The 22790-nt window shown below is 40.6% G+C and overlaps 1 protein-coding gene across 2 annotated transcripts; it reads right to left on the bottom strand.

The window, feature by feature from the left end:
* LOC142384145 (zinc finger protein aebp2-like) lies at positions 1 to 22504 on the bottom strand. Of its 2 annotated transcripts, XM_075470142.1 has the most exons (9): positions 21886 to 22504; positions 21048 to 21258; positions 20397 to 20504; positions 20062 to 20245; positions 18123 to 18247; positions 12564 to 12631; positions 2819 to 2932; positions 1617 to 1646; positions 1 to 854 (listed from the first exon to the last, which is right to left on the bottom strand). In XM_075470142.1, exons 1-9 carry the CDS (start codon positions 22431 to 22433, stop codon positions 848 to 850), a joined length of 1395 nt encoding a protein of 464 aa, XP_075326257.1. In that variant the 5' UTR covers positions 22434 to 22504; the 3' UTR covers positions 1 to 847. The 2 variants fall into 2 exon arrangements, with proteins under 2 accessions (XP_075326257.1, XP_075326258.1); XM_075470143.1 differs by lacking the exon at positions 1617 to 1646.
* Positions 22505 to 22790: the final 286 nt, after the last annotated feature.

Genomic DNA, 22790 nt, shown 5'->3' with positions numbered 1-22790 from the left:
TTTATTTTATTATTTTTATTACAAAAACAGCATTTTATTCCAAATGGGACAACATGGAATACAAAACTCCACTTAAATAATAATTCCTAAGTGCTTAAATAGTGGTAAGGTAATCTTACCATAGTAGCTACAATATACACACAGTTCATGTTACCTGGGTGGAAGGAGCTGGAAATTTAAGTGAGAAGTTGCGATTTAACCCTTTTTAAAATGTCACTCATTTTAATGGTGTATTGTCTACACACCGGCTGGATTATTGCTCCTGTAACAGTTTAAACTGAGCACAATTCAACGTCACGCTCCATTGTTATACACACAGTTAACAGTACTGCATTCTGGAAGTATAAATAGTGAAACAGGTTAAGACTTTAGTCACACGTACATCATAATTACAACTAGTAGTTTTCCTACGAGTTTATACAGTTTACAATTATCACAGTAATTATGGTTCTATTCAAAACCTCCACAAAATAAAAAAAAAAAATAAAAAACACAAAACAACATTACACAAATATTTCCATGGTAGAAAAATAAGTTACAAATCTGGATAAATATTTTCAACAAAACAGTTAGGCTGAGTTACTCGACAAGTTTACAGAAACTATTTTTTTTTCTTTTTAACACTGTTGGGTATTCGGTTGGTTTAAAAAAAACAAAAAAACACTCATTTAGCTTTTTTTAAAGTTTAAAAAAGGAAAACTGCACCGTAACCAGTTTGGCTTCCTTTTTACTGCCACTTCACTTCCCCTGTTCAGCAGAGACAGATGAAGCGCGCCCCATCCCACACAGACACACCTCCTATAAACGAGGATTGTCCCCCTTAAGTATCGAGTCCGCAGGTGACTTCTTACAGGCTGAGCACAAAGAAAGGACAGAAAAACACAGAGGCAGGGAATGAGTTGCTCTCGTTTGTTTTTTTGGTAAGACAGAGAACAGTAACCTGAACCTGGATGTTCGAGTCGACTTCCCTCACAGACACATTCCACTTTTGAAATCTTCTCTGCGCTGAACTGCTGGGATTAATCCGTTCGATGGTTACATTCAAACACGTCTTAGTGTTGGACTGAGACGAGAATTGGAGGGAGACATTTCAAAGCAGCTGCTTCTCGGCTGTGTGGTTGCATCGCACATAAAAAGCATGAAACTGTGGATAATAAGTAAAAACTGCCTCATCACAGGAAAACCAGAGCCTCAGATACACAAGTATTACCCCATCACCACGCATCAGCAGCATTTGATCTATTTCTTAGCAAATAGAAAAATAGAAATGTTCAGTGTGTGTGTGTAACACTGCATTTAAGACATGTGGTTCAACACCTGAGATTTTTGGGAGTTCTTATTAAACTGACACACCAATTAAGTCGGAATGTGAAACAGTGTAATATGAAACAGTCGCATCAAGCTGTTTGAATCGTTCGCAGGTCACAATACTTCTGCACTTACTGTAATTGATTGACATGTGCGACTCGTCAGCCACATCAAATTAAAAAAGAAAAAAAAAAATTGAAATCATAAGAAATAGAAACTATAAGAAATCAAAACATGCATTACTCATTTTTATGAGTGCATGAAAATGTCACTTTAACTGCAACAAAAAGCCAGATTGCGAAGCTTACCTGCGCTTAAGCCGCTTTTGAGGAAGCGCTCTGAAAAGGCAAAGAAATTCTGTAAGACCCTTGTGCACGGGCATCTTCGGTACTACATGTTACACAACGTGCATTTCAGCTGGCTTTAGTCGACTTCAACATTGTGACCCTATAGAATAATAATAATAATAATAATAATAATGATAATAAAATCTTTACTTGCCAAACAGTCCATCCCATCTCCATGTACAGGGATGCACTACTGCCACACACAAACCACCACATTTGTTTGGAAATTTTTATGCACTTGGACAACCTTGACATAAATTGGCTGGGTGCTGACGGTTGTATTCAACTATGAAACCAGAGTCCAGCGGCAGGCCCCGCAGCTACAGAGCCTTCACGTCCAATTAAAATCAGTCAGCCTGTGTGCTGATGAGCACACTTGTGTACCATATATCTCTGGTAAGAGGAGCACTCTGTTATTTTAGGCACGTTGTTCCTCTTTCAGGAATCATTTTCAGCCTTTTATGACGTTCGGTACCATAAAGTTAACCTCGCTTTCTCATCTCAGTGGAGAATGCGCTCAGTTTTGCAGAGCTGCGGCACATTCCTCATAGATTTGTTTCAAACAATATATTAAGAGATGTGTTGCACTTAAAAAGAAAGAAGGAAAAAAAAAAAAGTTCAAAAGTAAGACAGCAAGCAGTGATTTCTCTTGTAATAAAGAAATAAAAATGAAAATTGTGATTTTGACAGAAACAACGATCAAAACTGATATTCTGCTCTCATATTTGTCAGCTGGTCAGGTTTACACCAACAACACTGAAAATCAATGCCTCTTAAGTAACGGAACATCTTCAGTATTTCTAACAGGAGGTCTCTTTCATCATTGCTGCTGGTTTGCAAATCAAACGGCAGATGATCTGAATGTGGTGGGATCATTTCACCAGGTTATGCAGTAGATACAATTTGATTCCTCTGAACTGGCCTTTTTACATCCAATTGTTGGAATCAAGAGTTGGTGCCACCTGCTGGAAGACTGTTTGCGTGCACACACACACACACACACACGGTTTCACAAAGCCCACTTGCACGCACATTCCCACTAATGTGTGGAAAAAAAGAGGTAAAAAAAAAAAAAATTCATTCAGACAACATGTGTTTGTTCATAACATCATTGCGGCATTGTCCACCTCTCATATGTGTCGCCTGACCAGGTAAACACTCACCGGTAGATGTTTGGGTCTAATAACATGGCTGCGTCCTGTGGTAACTGGGATAAGTGCACCACTTTAGTCCTTAGCTGAGATCGCTCGCTTTCATTCACCCACACATCAGGTAGTCTGCAAGACAATACACACATGCAGAAATAGCACATGTGGTCAGGCCTCAAGGTTCAGTAGAGGGAGAGGAAACTGGGGATGGAGTGGAAGGAGGGAGTGGGGTGGGAAATATGGAGTCTGAATAAGTCCAGTGCACATGTTAACAACTTCCTCTGAACACTGAGTGCATTTCCATAAGTAACATGGCCTTGACCAGAACCCTGGAACTGACACACAAGTGAGCAAACCGGCACACACAGAAGACAAAGCTCACCGTCCTTGTTCCTAAATGATTAAATTGTGTGTATGCATGCAAATGTCTCCCCCCCCCCATCAATTTCAATGATCAAATGTGGAAGTGATTAGAGACAAAAGCTTAAAAAAAGACAGCTCAAAAATAAGCAAAGGCAGGTTCTCCTTACCACTTCAACCCAAGTGTAGGTAGAGGATATGTTCACAGTAACTGGTACACATTCGTACTTGATGCCCTGTACTTCTCAGTTGCACCTTACTGTACCCACAGCAGTGGGATCCTCTTTGTGAGAGGAGGGAGTGTGCAAGCACTGCAGTGGCAAGTTGAGGTGCGGAAAAAAAAAAAAATGAAACAAAGAGCTTAGCAAGTAGACTTTGCTTCCCCTCCTTTCTCCAGCTCCCCCACCTCCCCGTCTCCAGCCCCAGCATTCCCTCGTCACAATGTGCGTCATCACTGGAGCCCCCAGAGACCCACACACACACACACACACGCACACACAAACTGCAAGCGGCAACCAGTCAAGCAGGCAGTTACCCAGCCAGAATTGCTCATTCATACATCCTGTCAGCCAATTCAGTAGCATGGTGTGCAGGTAGTGCTCTTCGTTTATAGAAATAGAAGGTAGAGGTGAAGTGCAACTGTGAGCAAAAGCGATATGAAACGTGACAAATGTCAGGTAAGAAAAGACGGAGGAAAGGGCCCATTGTTGATGTAAAAGTTGTTGCTTAAGTGGCTGCAAATGGTTTATGGCATGTTTAAGGGAATTCAATAAACACCATAAAATTAAAAAAGACTGCAGTGCTATCACAGTCAAAGCAAATGTCAACAGTAGGGCTAAATTTAACATGGATATTTTGGCCAAATGTACACAGACGTACTATATGTGTAACAAAAGAACAAACGAGCCAAACAACTCGCCGTCCATGACACAGCACTCCTCACCCTTTAAGCAAAGTAACAGGATTTCACTCAAACAAAAACATTCATTTGATAAAGAATATGAAGCAAAAACATATTGCATATGCAACAACGCATATTAATGGTTGAATAACATGAGCACAAACTACTGTAAAAAACAAAAACTTGTACGGTCATATGTTGGAGTAAGTTCAGTTTATAGTGGTTTAATCCATGAGGTGCAGAAGACTGATTAATGGAAGGGCAGCAATAGGATTAGGAAATAGTTCGAAGATTTATTTATTTTTTTTTAATTCAACCTCCAAATAAATATAGATGTGGAAATATCTACGTGTATAAATCATAAAAAAGAACTATAAAAACATAATAAATTTGAACATCAAAACCTTAAGAAAGCAAACTCAGAATATTTTATTACTGCAGGCCAAATAGGGGCACAATAGTCAATCATAGCATTTCAAACAAGACATATCTGCTTCTAACATATTTAAAGTTGCCTTATAATTGTTTAGTGAGACGGGTACTCAAAATTTAGGTCACTTTGCAACTTAATCCAAGCAGAGGAAGCAGTGTATGTAAATGCTTTCCCCAGTTCATTATGAAGATTGGGGGTAATAGATGTAATTCTTAAGAATTACGTTTTTTCTCAAGAATTGTTTTAGAAATGAGAATATAGCAGGTGGGTGGGTCTAAAGGAGGTCAAAGCAATTCATCCAATCAAAGCATACAATAATGTGAGGGTTTTAAGTTGATGAAACATGGGGCTCTATGGCAGACTGTAAGCGTTACAAAGATGCATGCATGTGAATAACATCAACACAACTCTGCACAGATATGACAGCAAGGCGTCTCTTTTTGTCCTGAAACGTTCCAAAAAATAAAAACAATTCTAGCATCTGAGCACAGTGAAGTAAGTGGATCTCTTAAGCAACAATTTCAGTTCTGTAGAGGCTCCATTTCCTTTAATGGTGGACAAAGAAAAAAAGAGGAAGCTGAGAAGAGACAGGGTCAAGACAAGAAACAGTGCCTCTCAAAGCAGCTTTAAAGTTTAGGTTAGCCTTGAGTTACTGTCCTTGTCCAAAGCAAACCTCAAATGGCACAGGAGGACCTGCGGAGTGTTAAATAGGCAGTAAACACCTCTGTGTGCTTGTGTGCGTGCACTCTCACATGTACGTTCCACTCCAGAGACACCATAAACATGTCACGACCAGTGTGCTGTGGTGCTGATGAGTTATTATATTTTGATGTATGAGAAGCACACGGGGGCTGCACTGCAGTGTTCATATCGTTCACCCACACTCATGAACGTACAAACATATTTTCAAAGACCTGCGAGAAATAACCGCACAAAAACGGGAAGAAAAACAAAATAAAAAAGAGAAAAAAATCCATCCCATCACACGAGCAAAATAAAGACGAATGGATTTGTTTTATTTTCCAGGGGAAGCTGCTATTTGGCCTGCTTCTTTATGAACCAGAAATGTATATTGTGAGTGAGGCCTCTGTGGGGAGAGCTACTGGGGATGCCTGCCAGACTGAAGCCCGGTCTTCTACCATGAATTGATGGCTGGCTCTAGGCCTCGGAGCTCAGTGTTGACAGGAGCAATATGTTCATCGTAAAGCAGCAAAGTGTATATGAAATTGCTAAAATATCAAATGGAATGGATATACTCAGCAGGAATGACTGGAAGTGTTCAATGCTCTGAAACTGTATGAATTTGCAAAGCAGGCTCAAAAAAAAAAAAAAAAAAAAAAAAAAAAAAAAAAGGCTTTAGAGAAGAATTACAATTATAGCAAAGAGAGTTGCTCACTTAACTGAATTCTTCTTGGTGGTTATTAACCCATTTAGGCCTAAAACGCCTGGAAAAGAATGCCTGTAAAACCTATGGGCGATTTCAGAAAGACCCCCTTAACCTGAAGTGTTTCTGGAAATTCAGCAATTGTGTCAACGCCTACTAAATGATTGATAAAAAGTAAAGTGCAGGAACAGCACTATTTTCAATAAAAAAAAACAGTAATAAACTAAAATAAAAAGTAAAGTGCAGGAACAGCGCTATTTCAATAAAAAAAAAAACAATAATAAAATAAAATAAAAAGTAAAGTGCAGGAACAGCGCTATTTCAATAAAAAAAAAAAACAATAATAAAATAAAATAAAAAGTAAAGTGCAGGAACAGCGCTATTTCAATAAAAAAAAAAAACAATAATAAAATAAAATAAAAAGTAAAGTGCAGGAACAGCGCTATTTCAATAAAAAAAAAAAACAATAATAAAATAAAATAAAAAGTAAAGTGCAGGAACAGCGCTATTTTCAATTAGAAAACAGTAATAAAATAAAATAAAATAAAATTTTATATTTAAATTATTTAATTATCTATTTATATATTTATTTTATCGCCAGTAATCTCTTCGTACTGGCAGCACAAGGAGTCCCATGCCCATACACATTCCAATAAACGTTTTCATCTCCGGCACAGTTACGTGTGACCACCTTGCCATCTTTGCTCGAGTTGGAGTCTGAAGTACCTGGTCACTGTATCTATTCGTCTCGGAAACGAGATGCGCCCAAAGCTCCACAGTAAAAATATGATTAAATGCCTGCAACGGTGTGGCATCTGCAGGTAAATCGACTTTCACCCCTGGTGTGCGGTTGAAATCTCTCCGTCGATTACGGTGGTAATTGTCAGTCTTCCACTCACATTCAAACCCTTCAAAATCATCCTCGTCGTTATCGTCATCTTCAAACATATCTGCTAGCCATATGCTTGATCAATTGGGTCAGCACGTTCATCAGCATCATCAAAGCCAAGAAACTCCTCACAATCGCTACCGTCTGAAATGTCATCCCACTGAAAGTCCTCCATGCTTGTTCGATATAACTTAACTTCAAAACAATGACACGAGGAACATGACGACACTCTCACATGTCTATTATAATGCATTTAATTGGCGCAGAGGTCAATAATTGGTGCAAAACAACCTTATACAGGAAAAAAGGCGTGTACGCTTTCCCGGCCTTAAAGGTAGAATAACGCAACAGCGCCCCCGGCTTTAAAGGTAGAAATGCGGCAATGCTTTCCCGGTCTAAATGGGTTAAAGCAAACAGGGTTACAAATATGAACAACAACATGTACAAGTGAAAAAACTAACCACCCCCCCTCAGGAATGTTCAGGAAACTGAAGAGCTTCCCGGTTAATAAGTCTCACCCGCTGCACGACCTTAAGGCGTTTCAGGAGAGTACCTTCAGCCACAGACTGACACCTCCTCAGCGCAGGACTAAACACAGCCGAGAGTCATTTCTGCCAGCAGCCATCAGGCTTTTTAATAGCCAATAATCTATTTGTACATCGTCTGCTTTTCTTTTGTATCTTGAAGTTAAGTGTTTGTTGGAGTGCCGCTGCTGTGACAAAGCAATTTCCTGTTTAGGATCAATAAAAGTACAATTCTATTCTTATAATGCAAGACCCTCTTGGGTGTATTTTGAACTTCTTTAGATCCTTAAATAGAAACAAAGCAAAAATAATAATAACAACCAAAAAAAAACAAATGACAGAGGTCAAAGAGATAAACCCGAGTTGTGCAACAACACCACCATGTAGTGCATGAAAAATTATGTTTAAGGTTTTATCCATTGGCTGGAGTCACCGTCAGCGACTGTGTATTCAAGTGTTTGTTATCCTAAAGCAATCAACAGCATGCTGGGGAATCTATTCAGCCATCCATCAAAGATTAGACAGCAATTATAGCTCTCCGTTTCTCCCAGCCCTCCCACTCGTCTTCTTCTTCTTTCTCAGTGAACCACGGGTGAGTCGTGTTCAGAATGGCTCAAGTTAATCAGTTACTCATTAATCTAAATGGAGTTAATGAGTGTCAGTCAGAATGTGAATGGTTAGCTCCAACATTAATAGACATGGCTTCCCACATTCACACAGCTAATCATTGACTCTGTGACTGAAACACACACACACACACGCACACACACGCACACACACACACACACACACACACACACACACACCCAGTATAGCAATTAATATTGACTTCAGTGGTGTAAGTTATAACATTTGACTAACTAAATGACCTCCGTATTACTCGTCAGGTTGCACTGAGTCCGAGTGTCTGGACAAATGGTCATTATCTTTACCTTTCCTTAACCTTGATAGAAAATGTAATGAAGTCAAGGGAAGAGGGTAGGACATATTTGCAAGGAATTGGGAAAACACAACTATGTTCTGATAAGAATATGACCATACTTTGACAAGGCAGTAATGTGGGTGTACTGTTCCAAAGATGGACGACAAAAAGGTACATCATATACTTGATCTGGTTCAATCGTCCAGAGGCGTTTCATGGGGGCTGCACAAACCTGGCACATCCCAGTGGAGGTTGACAATTTAAACCATTAAAAAAGGACAGAAAAAGCCACGAATGCTTTCATTGGTTGCTCATTCCCATCCCCCCCGTAGTCATAATTATCAAAGTGGGATAGTTAAAAATAAATAATTGCGTGTGTGAGAAACTGTGACGGCATTATCTTTCTTCCCATGATGAAGTATGGTCCTATGCATCATGTGCGAAGGAGACGATCAATAAGAAAAGTTTTGAGGCTTCTTTTCGCAAGTGTTTAGATAATTCACTCCAACCTGATAACGTCTGCCACAGAGATACTTCCCGGTCATTTCACTCAGTTATTCACATCATAATAAAAACAAACAAACAAAAAATTGACCGTACTGAGAGAATATTACACTGAACTGATTTTCACAATGAACTATCCCTGTTTCTTAACAAAGTTTATCTGAATCTAAATCAGGTTAAAGTCTGTCAGCTTTGTCCAGCTCTTGGAAATGGACTTAAGGAAGTGAAGCAATTCAAGCGCAGAAAACCAAAATAGTTTTATGCTTCAGGTCTAAAATGCACTTTCTGACTGACTGATTGACCACTGAGAAAATGTATTGGTTAATAGTAATCTAACAGTAATGAACATCATTCATTGGTATATATACTCATTTTCCCCATCTTTCAAAGCTGTAGTTGTGAAGAGACCACAGCAAACGTACAAATGTACTTTAAATCAGTGATATAACGAAGCCGCCCCGGCTGTTTAAGACATCACTATACGTTTCCTTCTCCATCCCTTAATGGATTGATTATTAGAAATAATGACCAGAGCAGCCCTCTGCTTAGGGGCAACTATATGACTCAATAGTGTGATTAATCCTCTTCCGATCGTTAATTCCCTCAGATTTCATTCCGACTCTCCCTCTCATTTCTCTCTCCCACAGCCATACTTGTTCCCACTCTTATTTCTTGAATTGCTCCAATCTCTGTCTTGCCCATTCTTTATCTCATCCATTCTGCCTCTATATGTGTCTTTGAGACTCAGCATCAATCTCCATCCTTGTCTCTCCGTTTGTAATTAATCTGAGAAGTCTTTCCTGATCAACAAACTTCATCTCCCACCCCCCCTTCCATTATGTCTCTCTGCAGAAGATTGAACTCCCACATGCACGGCGTGAAGAGGATTGTAGAAGTGAATGAGAGAAAGGAAAGAAAAGAAGGGTTGCAGCACAAGATGTTTGACGGAAAGCTGTTAGCATCATGACGCACTATCCAGCTTTTGCTGCTCTGTGGTATTTTTTGTTTTCTGCCATTTCATCTTGGTCTCTTTTGAATTTGTTCTCTTTTTCCCTTCTGTTTTTAGTCAGCTCTTCCCCCCTTTCTGCCACGCTGTTCTCATTTTTTCCCAACTTCTACGCTATCTTTTCTCTTCTCTCCTTCTCTGCTCTCTGATCATCTTCAGAGGCCATGCTGTCAAATCCTTTAACAGGAGTGTGGGAGAACTTTCTTCAAACAAGAACCCTGCTGAGAATCACTGTATTCTGTCGAGCTCCCTTTATGACACAAAAACCCGCCTGCCCTTCTGCCCAATTGCTTTACTGAGCTGGGGCTTTAGTTATTCAAACGTTCAGCCTCAGTGAGCTGAACATGGGGCGGCTAATCAGGTAATACATATGTAAAATGGAAATTTTCAATCTGGAGCAACAGAAGAGGAAAAGTGTTTGGGTGAAACTTTCAATGACTGATTATTGATTATTCACACTCATGAGGCCAAGCAGAGGCTAAACAACCAGCACCAGACCCAGAGAAGTAAAAAGACAAGACTTAAGAATAGCCAAGTCCACTATGCCCCTTATCAGTGCACTGGCAGGCATACAAGTAGAGTAACAGTGAATACTGAGTATCCTGGCAGGCAAAAGGTACTGTGGTCACCTCTTTTTGAGGACAGCAACGCCCTTTAAAACACAGGGGCTAATATTCTGGGGCAGTGTTGTGCATGAATGCATCAAAATGAACACGTCCATGAGTGGCGTTCGCATTTTCCATGAATTTTGAACCGAACGTGTCTGTTTTTAATTAAAAGACATGACGCAAGCGCAGCTCTTTGTCGTGCCACTGAATGGCGCTCTTGTTAACAGCGAACGTGTACCCCACAGATGCCATCAAACTTTATGATAAGTTCTGCGCCTGACAAATGTGTAAGTACCACATACACAATTAACACAACTGCATTAGGACAATATGGACTATGCAGCAACAGCAGATACAACAGCAATTTTTCATCCAATGCCTTATCTTATGATGTGTGATATCAATTGTGTGACTAAAGTATGTTTATGCTAAATAATACATAATATTTAATTGGTGTGCAACACTGCGGACTTGCAGATAATGGAAAAAAGAGACACGAGGAAGGAAGCCTGCCGACTAAACAGTCAGCTTACATGCTCTGGATACATTTTGATGGGCTAAGCACGCGTTGACCGTACTTGTAGTGCACCAGGGTACGGTTTGATATGAATCTAATTGATGTATTGTGGTAATTGTAAACGGACTGAGCTCCACAGTTTATCATCATTTTAAGCCATTAGTTTTTATCCAATTTGAAAGTGACAGATTTGTGTGATAAGAACGATTTTAGGAATGTGACTTCTGAAGGCAATATTGTTGCATTTAAACCCGCAAAAATGGCCGTGAGGACTCATCAGATGCACTCTATTAAACTCAAATAAAATAGGCCAGATCCTAAAAATGTGATGTTTTTTTAAGATCAGTTTGATCTTGAGATGTGCACGTTATGTCCAAACTCTGTACTCGATATAAGAATTGGGAACTTAGTTCAACATTTCAAATGGTGAACTGTAAACTTGAACTAATTCACTTTTAATCAATTCTTGTGAAATGTGAACTTGCGCAATACCGACTGAGGGGGGATTAGACTGCTCATATTAAGAGCTTTACTGAGGTTACTATGACTGTGTTTATTACTAAGAAGGAGAGGAGAAATATATATTTAAAAAAAAACCTATGAAAGACAGATAAACTGCTGACATTCCCTTTTACATACATGAACCCCTCTAAAAGCAAATGCTTGTGCTATAGGTTTAGGCTATAAATGATTTAAAGCGGCACTATGCAACTTTCAGTAAAACGGGGTTTGTTTACCATGCAATACACACCCCAAAGCTGTAGGGGGAGCTCCGTAGAAAATAAGGCGACAGTCTAGCCATATTATATATTACTACTCTTTTTTTTTTTTTTTTTTTTTTAAACAAGGTAGACACAAACAAGAAAATACAAACAAGTAAGGCAATTACAAAACGTGTAGATAACATAGTAGAGGCATAGTATTTTGAAGAGGTTTAAGGTATTGTTGATAAAAATAAATAAAGAAAGAAAGAAAGAAAGAAAATTTACAGCAAGGGGATTTGTATATTAGGATTGACATTATATATTACTACTCTAGAAGCTAACCGCATTCAATTTAGCCGTCGACAGCTAATGGAGAGAGGTGTGTCTTATCAGGCTCCCTGGCTCGGCTCAGAGCCCTTTAGACCTGCCGTGAAGCAGTAGTTCTCGGCTCTCGTGTGTCGCGAGACTTCCAGAGGTAAACAAAGCACGCGGCGCCACAGGCAAAGTTGCAAGCGCTGTTTCGGGCTAGGGCCACCAGATGGAGATGGAAATGTCACCGTTTTCATCAGAACGGGTCAGCCAAGCAATCTGATGATTGCCAAGCAATTTTATGACCATGGAAAAGTTGCATAGTGCCGCTTTAATATGTGAAAGAAAATTGCTTTTTTGCACAGTGGTGGCACACATGTTACAAAGGTCAAACAGAATCTCCCCTTACCTTTAAATTGGGTTTCTAGAGACATCACATATTAAAACCTTCAGACTCTTGTTGCTAATCACAAAACAGATCTCCAAATGGCTAATAAAGGAGTCCCTCGAGGATGAAGATAAGCCTTGCAGCTATTTAAAGATTAGGTGAGGTCTACAACCTTTTCTTGGTGCGGGATATTAAAAGGCATTCAGGTTTCTTTTTAGGGAAAAAAAAAAAAAATCTATTTCAACTTAGCTAAAGCTTTATAAATATTTTGGGATAAAATAAAAATAAAATAGGGAAACATTTTTACTCACATGTCTTCAGGTGTCCAGTGTAAGAGTATCTTCACCTTGCCAGATCCCTCTTTCCTTCTGGCTAGCACCTGCCCAGAGATAGTCAAGCAAAAGCACAGACTGAGCAAAGCAAAACTAAGAAAAACAAGGCCAAAACTTACACACCGACTTTATTCTGTTGGGATCCCCCCCCCCACCCTGCAAATAAGAAAATTATAGTCAGATAAAAATTTAAGTATCTGGTCTTTATATTATCAAGAGTCAGGGTGACAGACATGTTATCATGGTAAACAAGCCTCTCGCCTTGAATGGTCTTCAATAAAAGGAGTGAGTTTAGTGGAGACTGACTTTATAATGCCGACAGAAGTAATGTGCCATGCTATGTTAATATCCGTTTTATCTTGTAGTTTGAAGTAATAACTCATGTCCAACACGTTAAAAGTTCAAGGCTTCTCCGCTTGTGAAAATACAGTAACTGAGACAACTCCAGATTTCCCAAATAGTTGGCCTTTTTTTATGCATAACATTTCATCTATCATGCTGTGCTGGTTTATAGTAAAAGTGGTCTGGAATTCAAAAATATTGTCAAAGGGTGAAAGAAAGGCTAGAAAAATAACCAGGAGAGTCAAAAATAGCCACAGATATAACAAAGTGCGTCAATTGGCTTCTTTTTTTTCCCCCGTAATGTTTTTAGGTTAGTGAATGAGCTCACATGTGAAGAACTCCTCTTACGCATATGAATTTCTTAAAATATTTTGTGACCCCTGGGAATGGATGTGGCATTCATGGAAAATGGTTCGAGGACAAGAGAGATGAGACTCCGCTGAGACGAGAGACGCACAGACCTAGAATCATCCTCCTCCCATGAAACCAACCTTTATTTTTCCATTTTTTTGACAACACACGTGCTGACATCTTTGTTGCAAGTGATCTCAATCCGTTTCATTTATCCAACACCCACTGAAAGATAAGCAAATGCAACTTTTGGATGGGCCACTGATTTGAAGCATCTTGTTTTTTTTTCCTATTCAGTGATGCAGACATTTAAGGAAAGCAAATGGGGACGTAAACATGTCGAGTTACAGACGGACTCGCAATTCTTTTTATGAGGAATATTTATGCTAGATTAACAGAGATTAGTTTTGTTGTTCCTGGAATGGGGCCCTCGCATTTGTCTGCTTGACGCTTTGCAAATGGCAGCCAAGTTGGCAAAGCGACCCTGCTGCCTCTTAGCCTTGAATACAGTGTGCACACGTAAAAATGCCGAAGGGCCGATAGGAGAACAAACAGGGAGAGCATAACCAGTATAACAGCTTGACTAATGAAACAGAGAAAAGACTCCAGCATCGAATGCATGAATAGAGATACTGCTGATGTAAAGTATTAACTGTTCCTTTGGTCTTTAAAAACAAGATTCTGGCCAAACATGAAAAGCAGAAGGGGGGGGGGTTAAAGAGGGGCGGTGGGGATGTTTTTGTGATCTTGGACACTCGTGTGTGAATGTATGGCGTCACTTTTCTGATGAAATATCAGCTTACTGCAAATTTATGGCTTTATAAAATGATTTGAAGGCAAAAAGAAAAGAAAAAGGCTTAGTCCTGAATGAATAGTAGCACTTATGTGTCCGTTTGCACTGCTATCACTCAACTCAGACTGAAGGATTTTGCATGTGCAACCAACGCAAATGGACCTAGATTGCAGGACCTCCAATGTGATGCACAAGTTGCGTACGGATTGGCTGAAAGTTACCGGAAGCACAAAGGAGGCAGAAAACGACAGAATTCGCCACGAAAAAAGGACCCACGTCGCTGACTGCTCCACAGTGTTCCGCGTACAAGTGTCTCGAGCCCTGGAGGTAAGACTCTGTACACAAACCAGCTGCTTTACTGCCCTTTTAATTAAAAATGCACTGCTGTTGACCTGTATTCTCGAGCTCCTCAAGTCTCAGGTGAATAATTACAAGTTGAGACAACTCTTGAAAAGGCCATGACCATATTTGTGAAAGCTTTGGAAAAGAAGTGGACTTGTTTTAAGCAGCATGAAGTGATTTGTGAGCTGAGTGGTTTGATGATAGCACTTGGTGCTTTAAGGGACAGATCTTAATCCTTTATAAACCCAAGGGAGTGAAGTAAAAGAAAAGGAGGGGAAAGGGAGCAGGAGTACTCAGGGAGTGAACAGTGGATGTTAGAGTGGCTCCATAACAAGGCAGAGAAAAGTGCAAAAGACCAAAGCTGGGGGAGGGCAGGCCTGCTAAAACTGGGTGCCTGTCTAGAGTCAGGGGGTCAAGCTGTGGATGACGCAGATTGGTGCAATAACAAAAATATCCCATCATAAACATGACTGAGTTGCTCTGACGGGTCAGCAGGCCCACTGGCCAAACTCCACAGAACCCCCACAGCTTTGCTCCATCTCCCCAAGCCTGGGAGGGTCCACTGAGGCCTGAGGTTTGGCGCAGCACCGCAGTCATTCACCACAATCCTCCGGAGGATAGAGAGAGAAACAGAACGTATGCCCAATTGGTCAGATCCACTTCCGATTCCATGACCCTGACCCTCCCTCAACCCCCTTTTCCTTGTCCTCTCCGCCCGAGTCTCAGTTTCTCTCCCTCCCCTGACCGGCTCTTCCTCCTTCACAGCCTTTATCCAAATATGCAGTTACCTCTCTTAACCTCTTCCCATGTCTTATCTTCACTTTTTTTGTTGCTGCTGAGCAGAAGAGGTTTGTGGAGACAGAGCAGAAAAGGGTCGGTCGGACCAGCAGAGCAATGGTGGAGCGAGTAGAAAACCGATGTCGACGCTAATTACTCTTTAGCGTGAAATAAAGGAGTATAAGAATAGTATAAGAGTATAAGGAGTATTCTTCTATGCTCGAATAATTAAACTATCAATGCCTGCCATTTGTTTACGCCATGTGGACAAAGTGTGCACCATCAGACTTCCAGTGCTACTTGAAAGTCTATCACACAACTACACACAAGTAAATCTTAACTTGCTGATTTGATCCTTTGGTCTGAACAGTCTGCAGTGAGTAATGTAACAATTAAGGCTTCACAACGCCTTCATTACCTTCAAATGACATGATGTATTGTTGTTATTATAAGGATGGTAAATTACCAGCGTACGAATTCACGAGTAAGTAGGGAAAAACTTTAGAATCTTCAGCTGAGGTGACCAGAGGTGACATGCTGCAGTAATAATGTACATATTACGTACAATTTCCAAATGCTTCAACACACACTAAGAAAATATATGAATTCAGAACGCTACAAACAGATAATTAGGCCAAATTTCAGCTAAAAAAGCTCATTACTGTACACAGAATCACTGTCACTGACTTGGAGAATGTGCCATTTTACTAATGTTAAAGAACATTATGTGACTGGCATCGTTTGTGCAATATGTGAACCAGAAGTGATCAGACAGCAGATGTTGACCCTAGTTTTTCACACGCAAAAAAATGCAATTAAATAAAAAAAAAAAAAAAAAAAGAATCATACCATTATTCACTGAGAGGGTCTTGAGCCGAGGACTTAGTGCTCCCTAGTGGATCTGCATGTGAAATTCACACATTTAACATCCAAATGTCTCTACATTTGACCTCAGACACGGAGAAATTCATTCCTCTACTCGGAGAGGAAAAAACAAAAACAAAACAACAACAAATGGAGAATCTCAAAAACTTTTCCCATTGAGTGTTTATACATGCCCTCGATTTAAGGGGCAAAAGGCACTTTACAGCTCATTAATAATGTATAATGCAACCGGTAATAAAAGACAAAAAAAAAAAAAAAGGAAGAAAATAAAACCCAAAGAAACAGACCAACACACACACACACACACACACACACACACACACACACACAAAACATTCCGATCGTCTTTCCTGTGATTCAGTGAAAAACAGCATCAAGCCTTGGGGTGTTTCTACAGGTTCAATTTAAGTGCACAGAGGAAAAAAAGCTGTTGTGGTTGGAGGCCGACTTTCAAAAAGTGGCCCTTTGATGCCCCCTGCTGTACCAGCGAAAAAAATAAATACAATGCACCGCTAAAACGTAGAGAACAATTATAAATCTTATCTTATCAACATTAAAGGACATCTGTGTGTACGGTTAAAGTAACGTAACAAAATATATGGGGTATGATATTTGTTTCCCTTGGAAGAAAGACCAGCTTCAGACTGATGGAATTCACATACCAAACAAAGCTCATGACATACTGCTTTCTCTTGCTCATTACAGGATGATTTTAGTTCTTAGGAGAAAGCCCTTCATTTATGATGAGTTCAGCTGGATGAATGATTTCAGCAAACCTCTGATGGGATGAAGGGAACATTATATTTGCAGATCCTGATAAAGATGTCCATGTTCTTAGTTTACAATGTAATAAAAGAGAAAGATGATCATCACAGAAACAGGGTTTTTAAAGTCATGGTAAAACAGTTCAGAGATCAGCATGGAAACATGCAGGCCCAGAAGCTGGGTTTTATTGAATTATGAAGTTGGACTGTTACACTGCTTTTCATCGATTTTCTGCTCAGAATTTTTTAGGGCGGGTCGAAAAATCCCAAATCCAAAAAATCAGAAATCCATGACGCAATGGGGCCGAGAATAAAAGCCAACCCCACCCATAAAAAAAATAAATCAAATGTTCTAAATAAGCCTATTATGATGCACTGGCCTCTGACAACCAGCCGTCCTGCCTTCATCACAGAAACGCATCTTCCCTGGACATTGATACATACATATCTTGGGCTGTCACTTAAATTGCACAGCAATAATAATAAAAAAAAAAAAAAAAAGCTGGAGTATTTTTGGGAAGAGTGAAGCCTAAATGCAGAACATCAACAGATCTGGAAACACCAGGAGAACCAGCAGCAAACCTACTGACTAACTACTAACTACAGTCAGTGGATGTTCTGTGGACTGAGAGTTCATATCACTGCCAACACCACCCTCATCATTCACCTGGTATTTTTACAAGAGGAGTACTTTAATCATTCAATTCAATTCAATTAATTTGTATTTATATAGCGCCAAATACAACAAATGTCATCTCAAGGCACTTAAATAATAAAGTCCTATTCAAGCCAATTGGAATTAAATTCATTGTTATCATAATTATTTATAAAATAATCCAATTCATTCATATAGAGCCAATTCAAAATTAATTTCCTAACTAAGGAAACCAACAGATTGCACCGAAACTAATCATCCATTCTCTGTGATGTGACAAACTCAGAAAGTGAACTGATCTCTGCTTTACTCAGACTTTAAAAAGGCCCGTGGGCTGGGGTCCTGTCCGTCTCTGCTGCTTCACTTTCAAATGAAAGAACGTCTAGATGCGGACATGTAGAGTAGTTTATGAAGTAAATAACTGTAAGCGATTATAAAAACTGAATTCTAACAACGTCTAGACTAAGATGTCTAGATGTCAAACACCTTCAGTGTTCAGTGATGACGGGCTGTGTGTCAGTAACATTAAATCCAAAACAAACTTATGCTGTCTGCATGTGTTTCGAACCATTAAAGTAGAGACAGTCAGAGGACAAGGGCTAAAAGACATACAGCGGTAAAGCACATACCGTACTGTGAAAGACAACACTGTGGCCGTTGCCACCGCTTTCGATGTGGGTGGCGAGGTTGAGACAGATGGCCCTGTGGCGAATAGCATCCATGGTTTGGACATCAAAGAAGTCGTGGGGCTTTGCTGCAGGGACACGAGGACAAAGTCAAACGAAAGTTTTAAAAACAAACAGAACGTCTGCACTGGGGAAAGGGGTAAATACAGTGGGCCCAATATCTACAGCTTCCACGGCTTTAATTAAACAACCACATGTGCATCAGCCCACCCCCCCCAAACAAAATAAGCTCAAAAAAAGAAGACATGCGTCTCTTTCCCCCGGAACCTGCACCACTTACATTATGGTGCACTTACATTATTATTCAGATCAACTTACAGAGAAGACTCTGTAAGTTGATCTGAATAATAATAATAAAGTGGAAAGGAAACCTTCATCATGCTACATCGTTAAAAAAGCACATGTTTTTAAACAGATACACTTAGTAAGCATTTACATGTATTTTTATCATTTGGGTGAAACAATCAAATTGTAAGAAAAGAAAAAAGTATAAACTACAACAACTGAGGATAAGAAGTGGATCACCTTGCACGTTGAGGCTGTGAACAGCATTTCCTCTGAGGTCACTTCTAAACTGACATGTCTAGGATTAGAGCTCTCTAGCATTTATCTTATTCATCAAGGCAACAACATGTGCAAACCTCTGATTCTACATGATGAAGTTTTTAGGTTTTAAAAGATTTGTTTGAACCTGCAGAGTACTGGTTGAAGTCTTCGAAAGGCGAGAAAAAAAACCAACATATATGAGCGCCGAGTTTGATCCTGGGGCTCGGAGCTCCTGGATTGTCGAAAGATTATTTGGAGGAATTGCAGGGTGGGGTTGTACAGCTGATTTGCATGTACTGCGAGTAAAAGCTAGCGAGCTGAGGAGAAGTTAGTACAAGTCAGAGTCATATCCCAAGCACTGTTAAAAGCACGGGAGGGTTTTTTCTTGGCAAAAACCTCTGAGATGCATCATCTCAAAGTACACAGATGATGATTTACAGAACTCTTCCAGCATTACATAAAGGGACTTATGTATGAATGCTTTGTATGGGATTACTTGTCCATCAATAAAAAGTCTGAGAATGCTGAGAATTTCGAGTTAAATATATGGGTGAATATGCATCCCTTAAAAAAATAACTTGACTATAAGAGAATACATTTTCATGACCAAATAATACTTAAAACATAATCCATAATCTTACCAACAGACACGTTATTTAGATGCTGACGATTCAATGGATGCACACTGCACAAAAACAACGCCTGCAAAGACGACAGGCAACGACAAGCGGGGTCGTGTGAGTAATACCAGAACATTTACTTCTGTTCTGTTCGTATACGAGACGACTTGAGACTAATGATGATCCAGCATACCAAGAAAAAAAGACAGGGGTTCACCTTGGAGTTAAACGTGGAAACCAACTGACGGGGTAGGAATACCAAATAAAGAAAAATAACAAAAACTTGGTTCGTGAAGCGCTCCGTTCTACAGTTTTCATTGTTTTCAATGCATCATTAGCAGGCTTGCGTAGAACTTAACAATCTTTTGACGAGATCCATTTCATCTGAGTCAGGTGTGTTGAAGCAGGGAAACATCTAAAACCTGCAGGACAGCGGCCCTCGTGGACCGACTTTGGACATCCCTGCAGAAAAAGCATCAAAAGGCGCCCAGCTTGCCCTCTGAAATGGGGAACATTGCTCTGAGGACAATCCATTACTCTTTGTGATCCAGCACTTGCTCCAAATCGGAGAGGTCGGAAGCTAAAAACATGTAATTTGGCACAGCACTACCTCAGAAATGTGCTCCAGTTTTAAACCGCTTTACGAAATAAAACCAAAAATCTTTTAAAAAAGGGGAGTGAAATCAGCTCAGTTTGTGGGCCTTTTGGGTACGTACGTAGGGAGCACCTGCGTTTGTTCTTGAGTTTTTTCCTCTTCATTCCAGCCTTGGAGGGGGACTCCTCCTTGAGTCGGTTCTGGCTGGACATTTTAGAAGAGCCTTGTTGGCTGAAGTGACTGGGAACATGGCGAGCCAGCCCTCCTTGGGAAGCAAAGCTGGCGTTGCAGCCACCAACCACACACTGCAACAGGCAAGAGGGAGTGAGGGAAAAAAAACAAGAGTATACAAAAAAGCTAAATGCTGACCACAAAATATTCATGTTAGGAAAGGAGGAGAGTGACAACAAAGTAAAGGGCACAAAATGCAGATCGTGATCAAATTCTTGGTTTCACCTTGAAGGGTTTATCTCCGCTGTGGGTCAGCATGTGTCTCTGGAGCCAACTCTGACTTGTTGAGGGTGTGTTGTACACCTTGCAGCCCTTCCAGAGACACACGAACACCTGGGAATCATGGAAACAAAGATTATTTAAAAAAAACAAAAAAAAAACAAAAAAACAACCTTGTCTTGATGTTTCTTCCTCCAATTAAACATTTGGCCGACAACACAATTCTGGGTGTGGTTACATTCAGACGTCTGTTAAAAAGAGGTTCAATGTCCATTGAACACTTTCATTCAAAATTTACGGGAGTTGATATAGTGGCACAAAGGGTACCAAACTGTATTTCAACATGAACAGAAGTTAAATAACTAAACAAAAATCAGCAGAAAAGGCATTCATTTTCCTCAAAGAGTACCTCTCAAGACATCAAGACGTTCTGATGAGTTTACTGTTACGTTTTTCAAAGTTACAGTTGTTCAAGCAGGTCCACAAAAAAAAAAAAAAAAAAAAAACAGCTCAAGAAGTTGGCGGAAAGATCTATAACTCAAACTTTGGACACGGTCACACAGCAGCTAATTGTCCTGCTGCGTATCGGGCGTTTGCACTGTGTGAAGTGCAGAGTGAAGCAAAGAGAATCGACACAAAACTTCGAAGTCTACTGACCCCTCCTTTCTGCCCGTCAACGTGAATTCCCCTGATGTGCTCTGCCAGATCAGGACTAGAGTTGAAGCACTGTGGACAGAGGTCCCAGCAGCAGGAGTAAGCCAATGTCTTGGTCCCAGAAGATCTGGCGCTGCCCTGTCCGTTCATCATGGCAGGGGTGGAGCGCCCGCTGGACACTATGCTCTCCATCTCCATCAGGGTGCTGCTGATGCTGAAGGAGAGGAGAGAGCCACGCTGTCTCACAGTAATAAAACATGGACAGATCAGGCTTTACGCAGCTTTGAGGAACAGGTGCAGATGTTACTTGGCACATTACATTGTTACCATGCATGAAAGCCTTTGCAGAACTGATTTTCTATGCATGCCACATTCGCTTAGGGCACATCCCTTAATGCAACTTTTCCTGTTCAACATTTCAGCCTCAGTTTTATTAATGAGATTAGTAGGAATACTCTGAAATGATACCCCCTAAATGTTTAATTCTTCACTTTACATCTGCAAGACCTTCAGTCATGACTGATTTGAGTACCTGGTTCTGGATAAGAATATTGTTTCCCCAACCAGCAGCATAAGGTGTAAAGTTTTCTATGTTTACCCCAAATCTGAGTTCATCCTTCACGTTTTTAGGCATGAATAGAAGATTGACTTACACAGGTGGATTCGTTAAAACATGTCTGAAAATGAATGAGTGCAATGGGAGGCGAACATTTTTTTATACATTGACCTGTTAACAGTAAAAAACTAATTGTCATCTTGCTCTTGTTCATAGACAGGAGAAGGTAGCTGCTGCTAGCGGCCACTTCAGACCCATCACAGTACAACCTGGTCGCGGACCAACCTGTCTTCAGAGTCCAGGCGGCTCAACGGTTCACCATCCGAAGATGATACCTCCACACTCGGCCGCCTCTTGTCATCCAGCTCCCCGCCTCCACCGTTCTGTTTCTCACCATCTTCACAAACAGTTGTGCTCTTTTTGCTCTCTATTCCCGAACATCGACTATCCTCCCCTGGTTCCTCCTTAACGTCTTTCACTGTGTTATCACTCGTGTGCTCGCTGGTGCTACCTCCTGGGCTTTGCAGGGACTCTGGACTTCGCTCTGGTTCTTCAGGAGCAGCTGCAGCCTCTTGGGTGACCGTTGGAGCAACGTCGTCTGTTACCGCCTCCTCCGCGGCCTTGTCTGCCTCCGTAGCGGGCTTCTCTTCGCCGGCCTCTGCGTCCACCTCTTCCATTTTCGGCTCTGTGTTGCTGCCAGGTTGCTCGGTTTCCGCCTCAGTGAGACCATTTTCTTTCCTCTCGCCCTCACCCTCGTTTGCCTCTCCCGGTGTTGCGTCGCTCTCAACATTAAGTGCGGGGGTCTCCTCAGCAGCCGCAGCGGCCATTTCCATGACAAGACGTAGCGGGGACACTTTCTGTATCAAAATTTAACGCCACGGTCAAATGCTTCACTGCAGGAGGAGGGCGGCGTCTAATCTCAGCTCCTGCTCTCTGATTGGCCAAAGGTAGCACGCGGACGAGAAACCCTGACGTAGGTATTTAAACTTTCCATGTGTTTCACTAATCTCAGAGCTGCTGTTACATGGAGGAGCTATTTACAGGAGCAAGAGTTAAGAAATGAAGATACAAATATTTCCTTTAGAGGCCAGGCATTTTGTTTTCTATATGGGATTTGCTAAGGATCACGGTTGATAAATAATGACTTGATCGTGGCTAATTGTAGTAATGCGTTAACAAGTCATTGATAA

This window comes from Odontesthes bonariensis, chromosome 7 (assembly GCF_027942865.1).
Source record: "Odontesthes bonariensis isolate fOdoBon6 chromosome 7, fOdoBon6.hap1, whole genome shotgun sequence".
NCBI lineage: Eukaryota > Metazoa > Chordata > Actinopteri > Atheriniformes > Atherinopsidae > Odontesthes > Odontesthes bonariensis.
The sequence above is the reverse complement of the archived record's forward strand: the minus strand, read 5'-3'. Positions and strand labels throughout refer to the sequence as shown.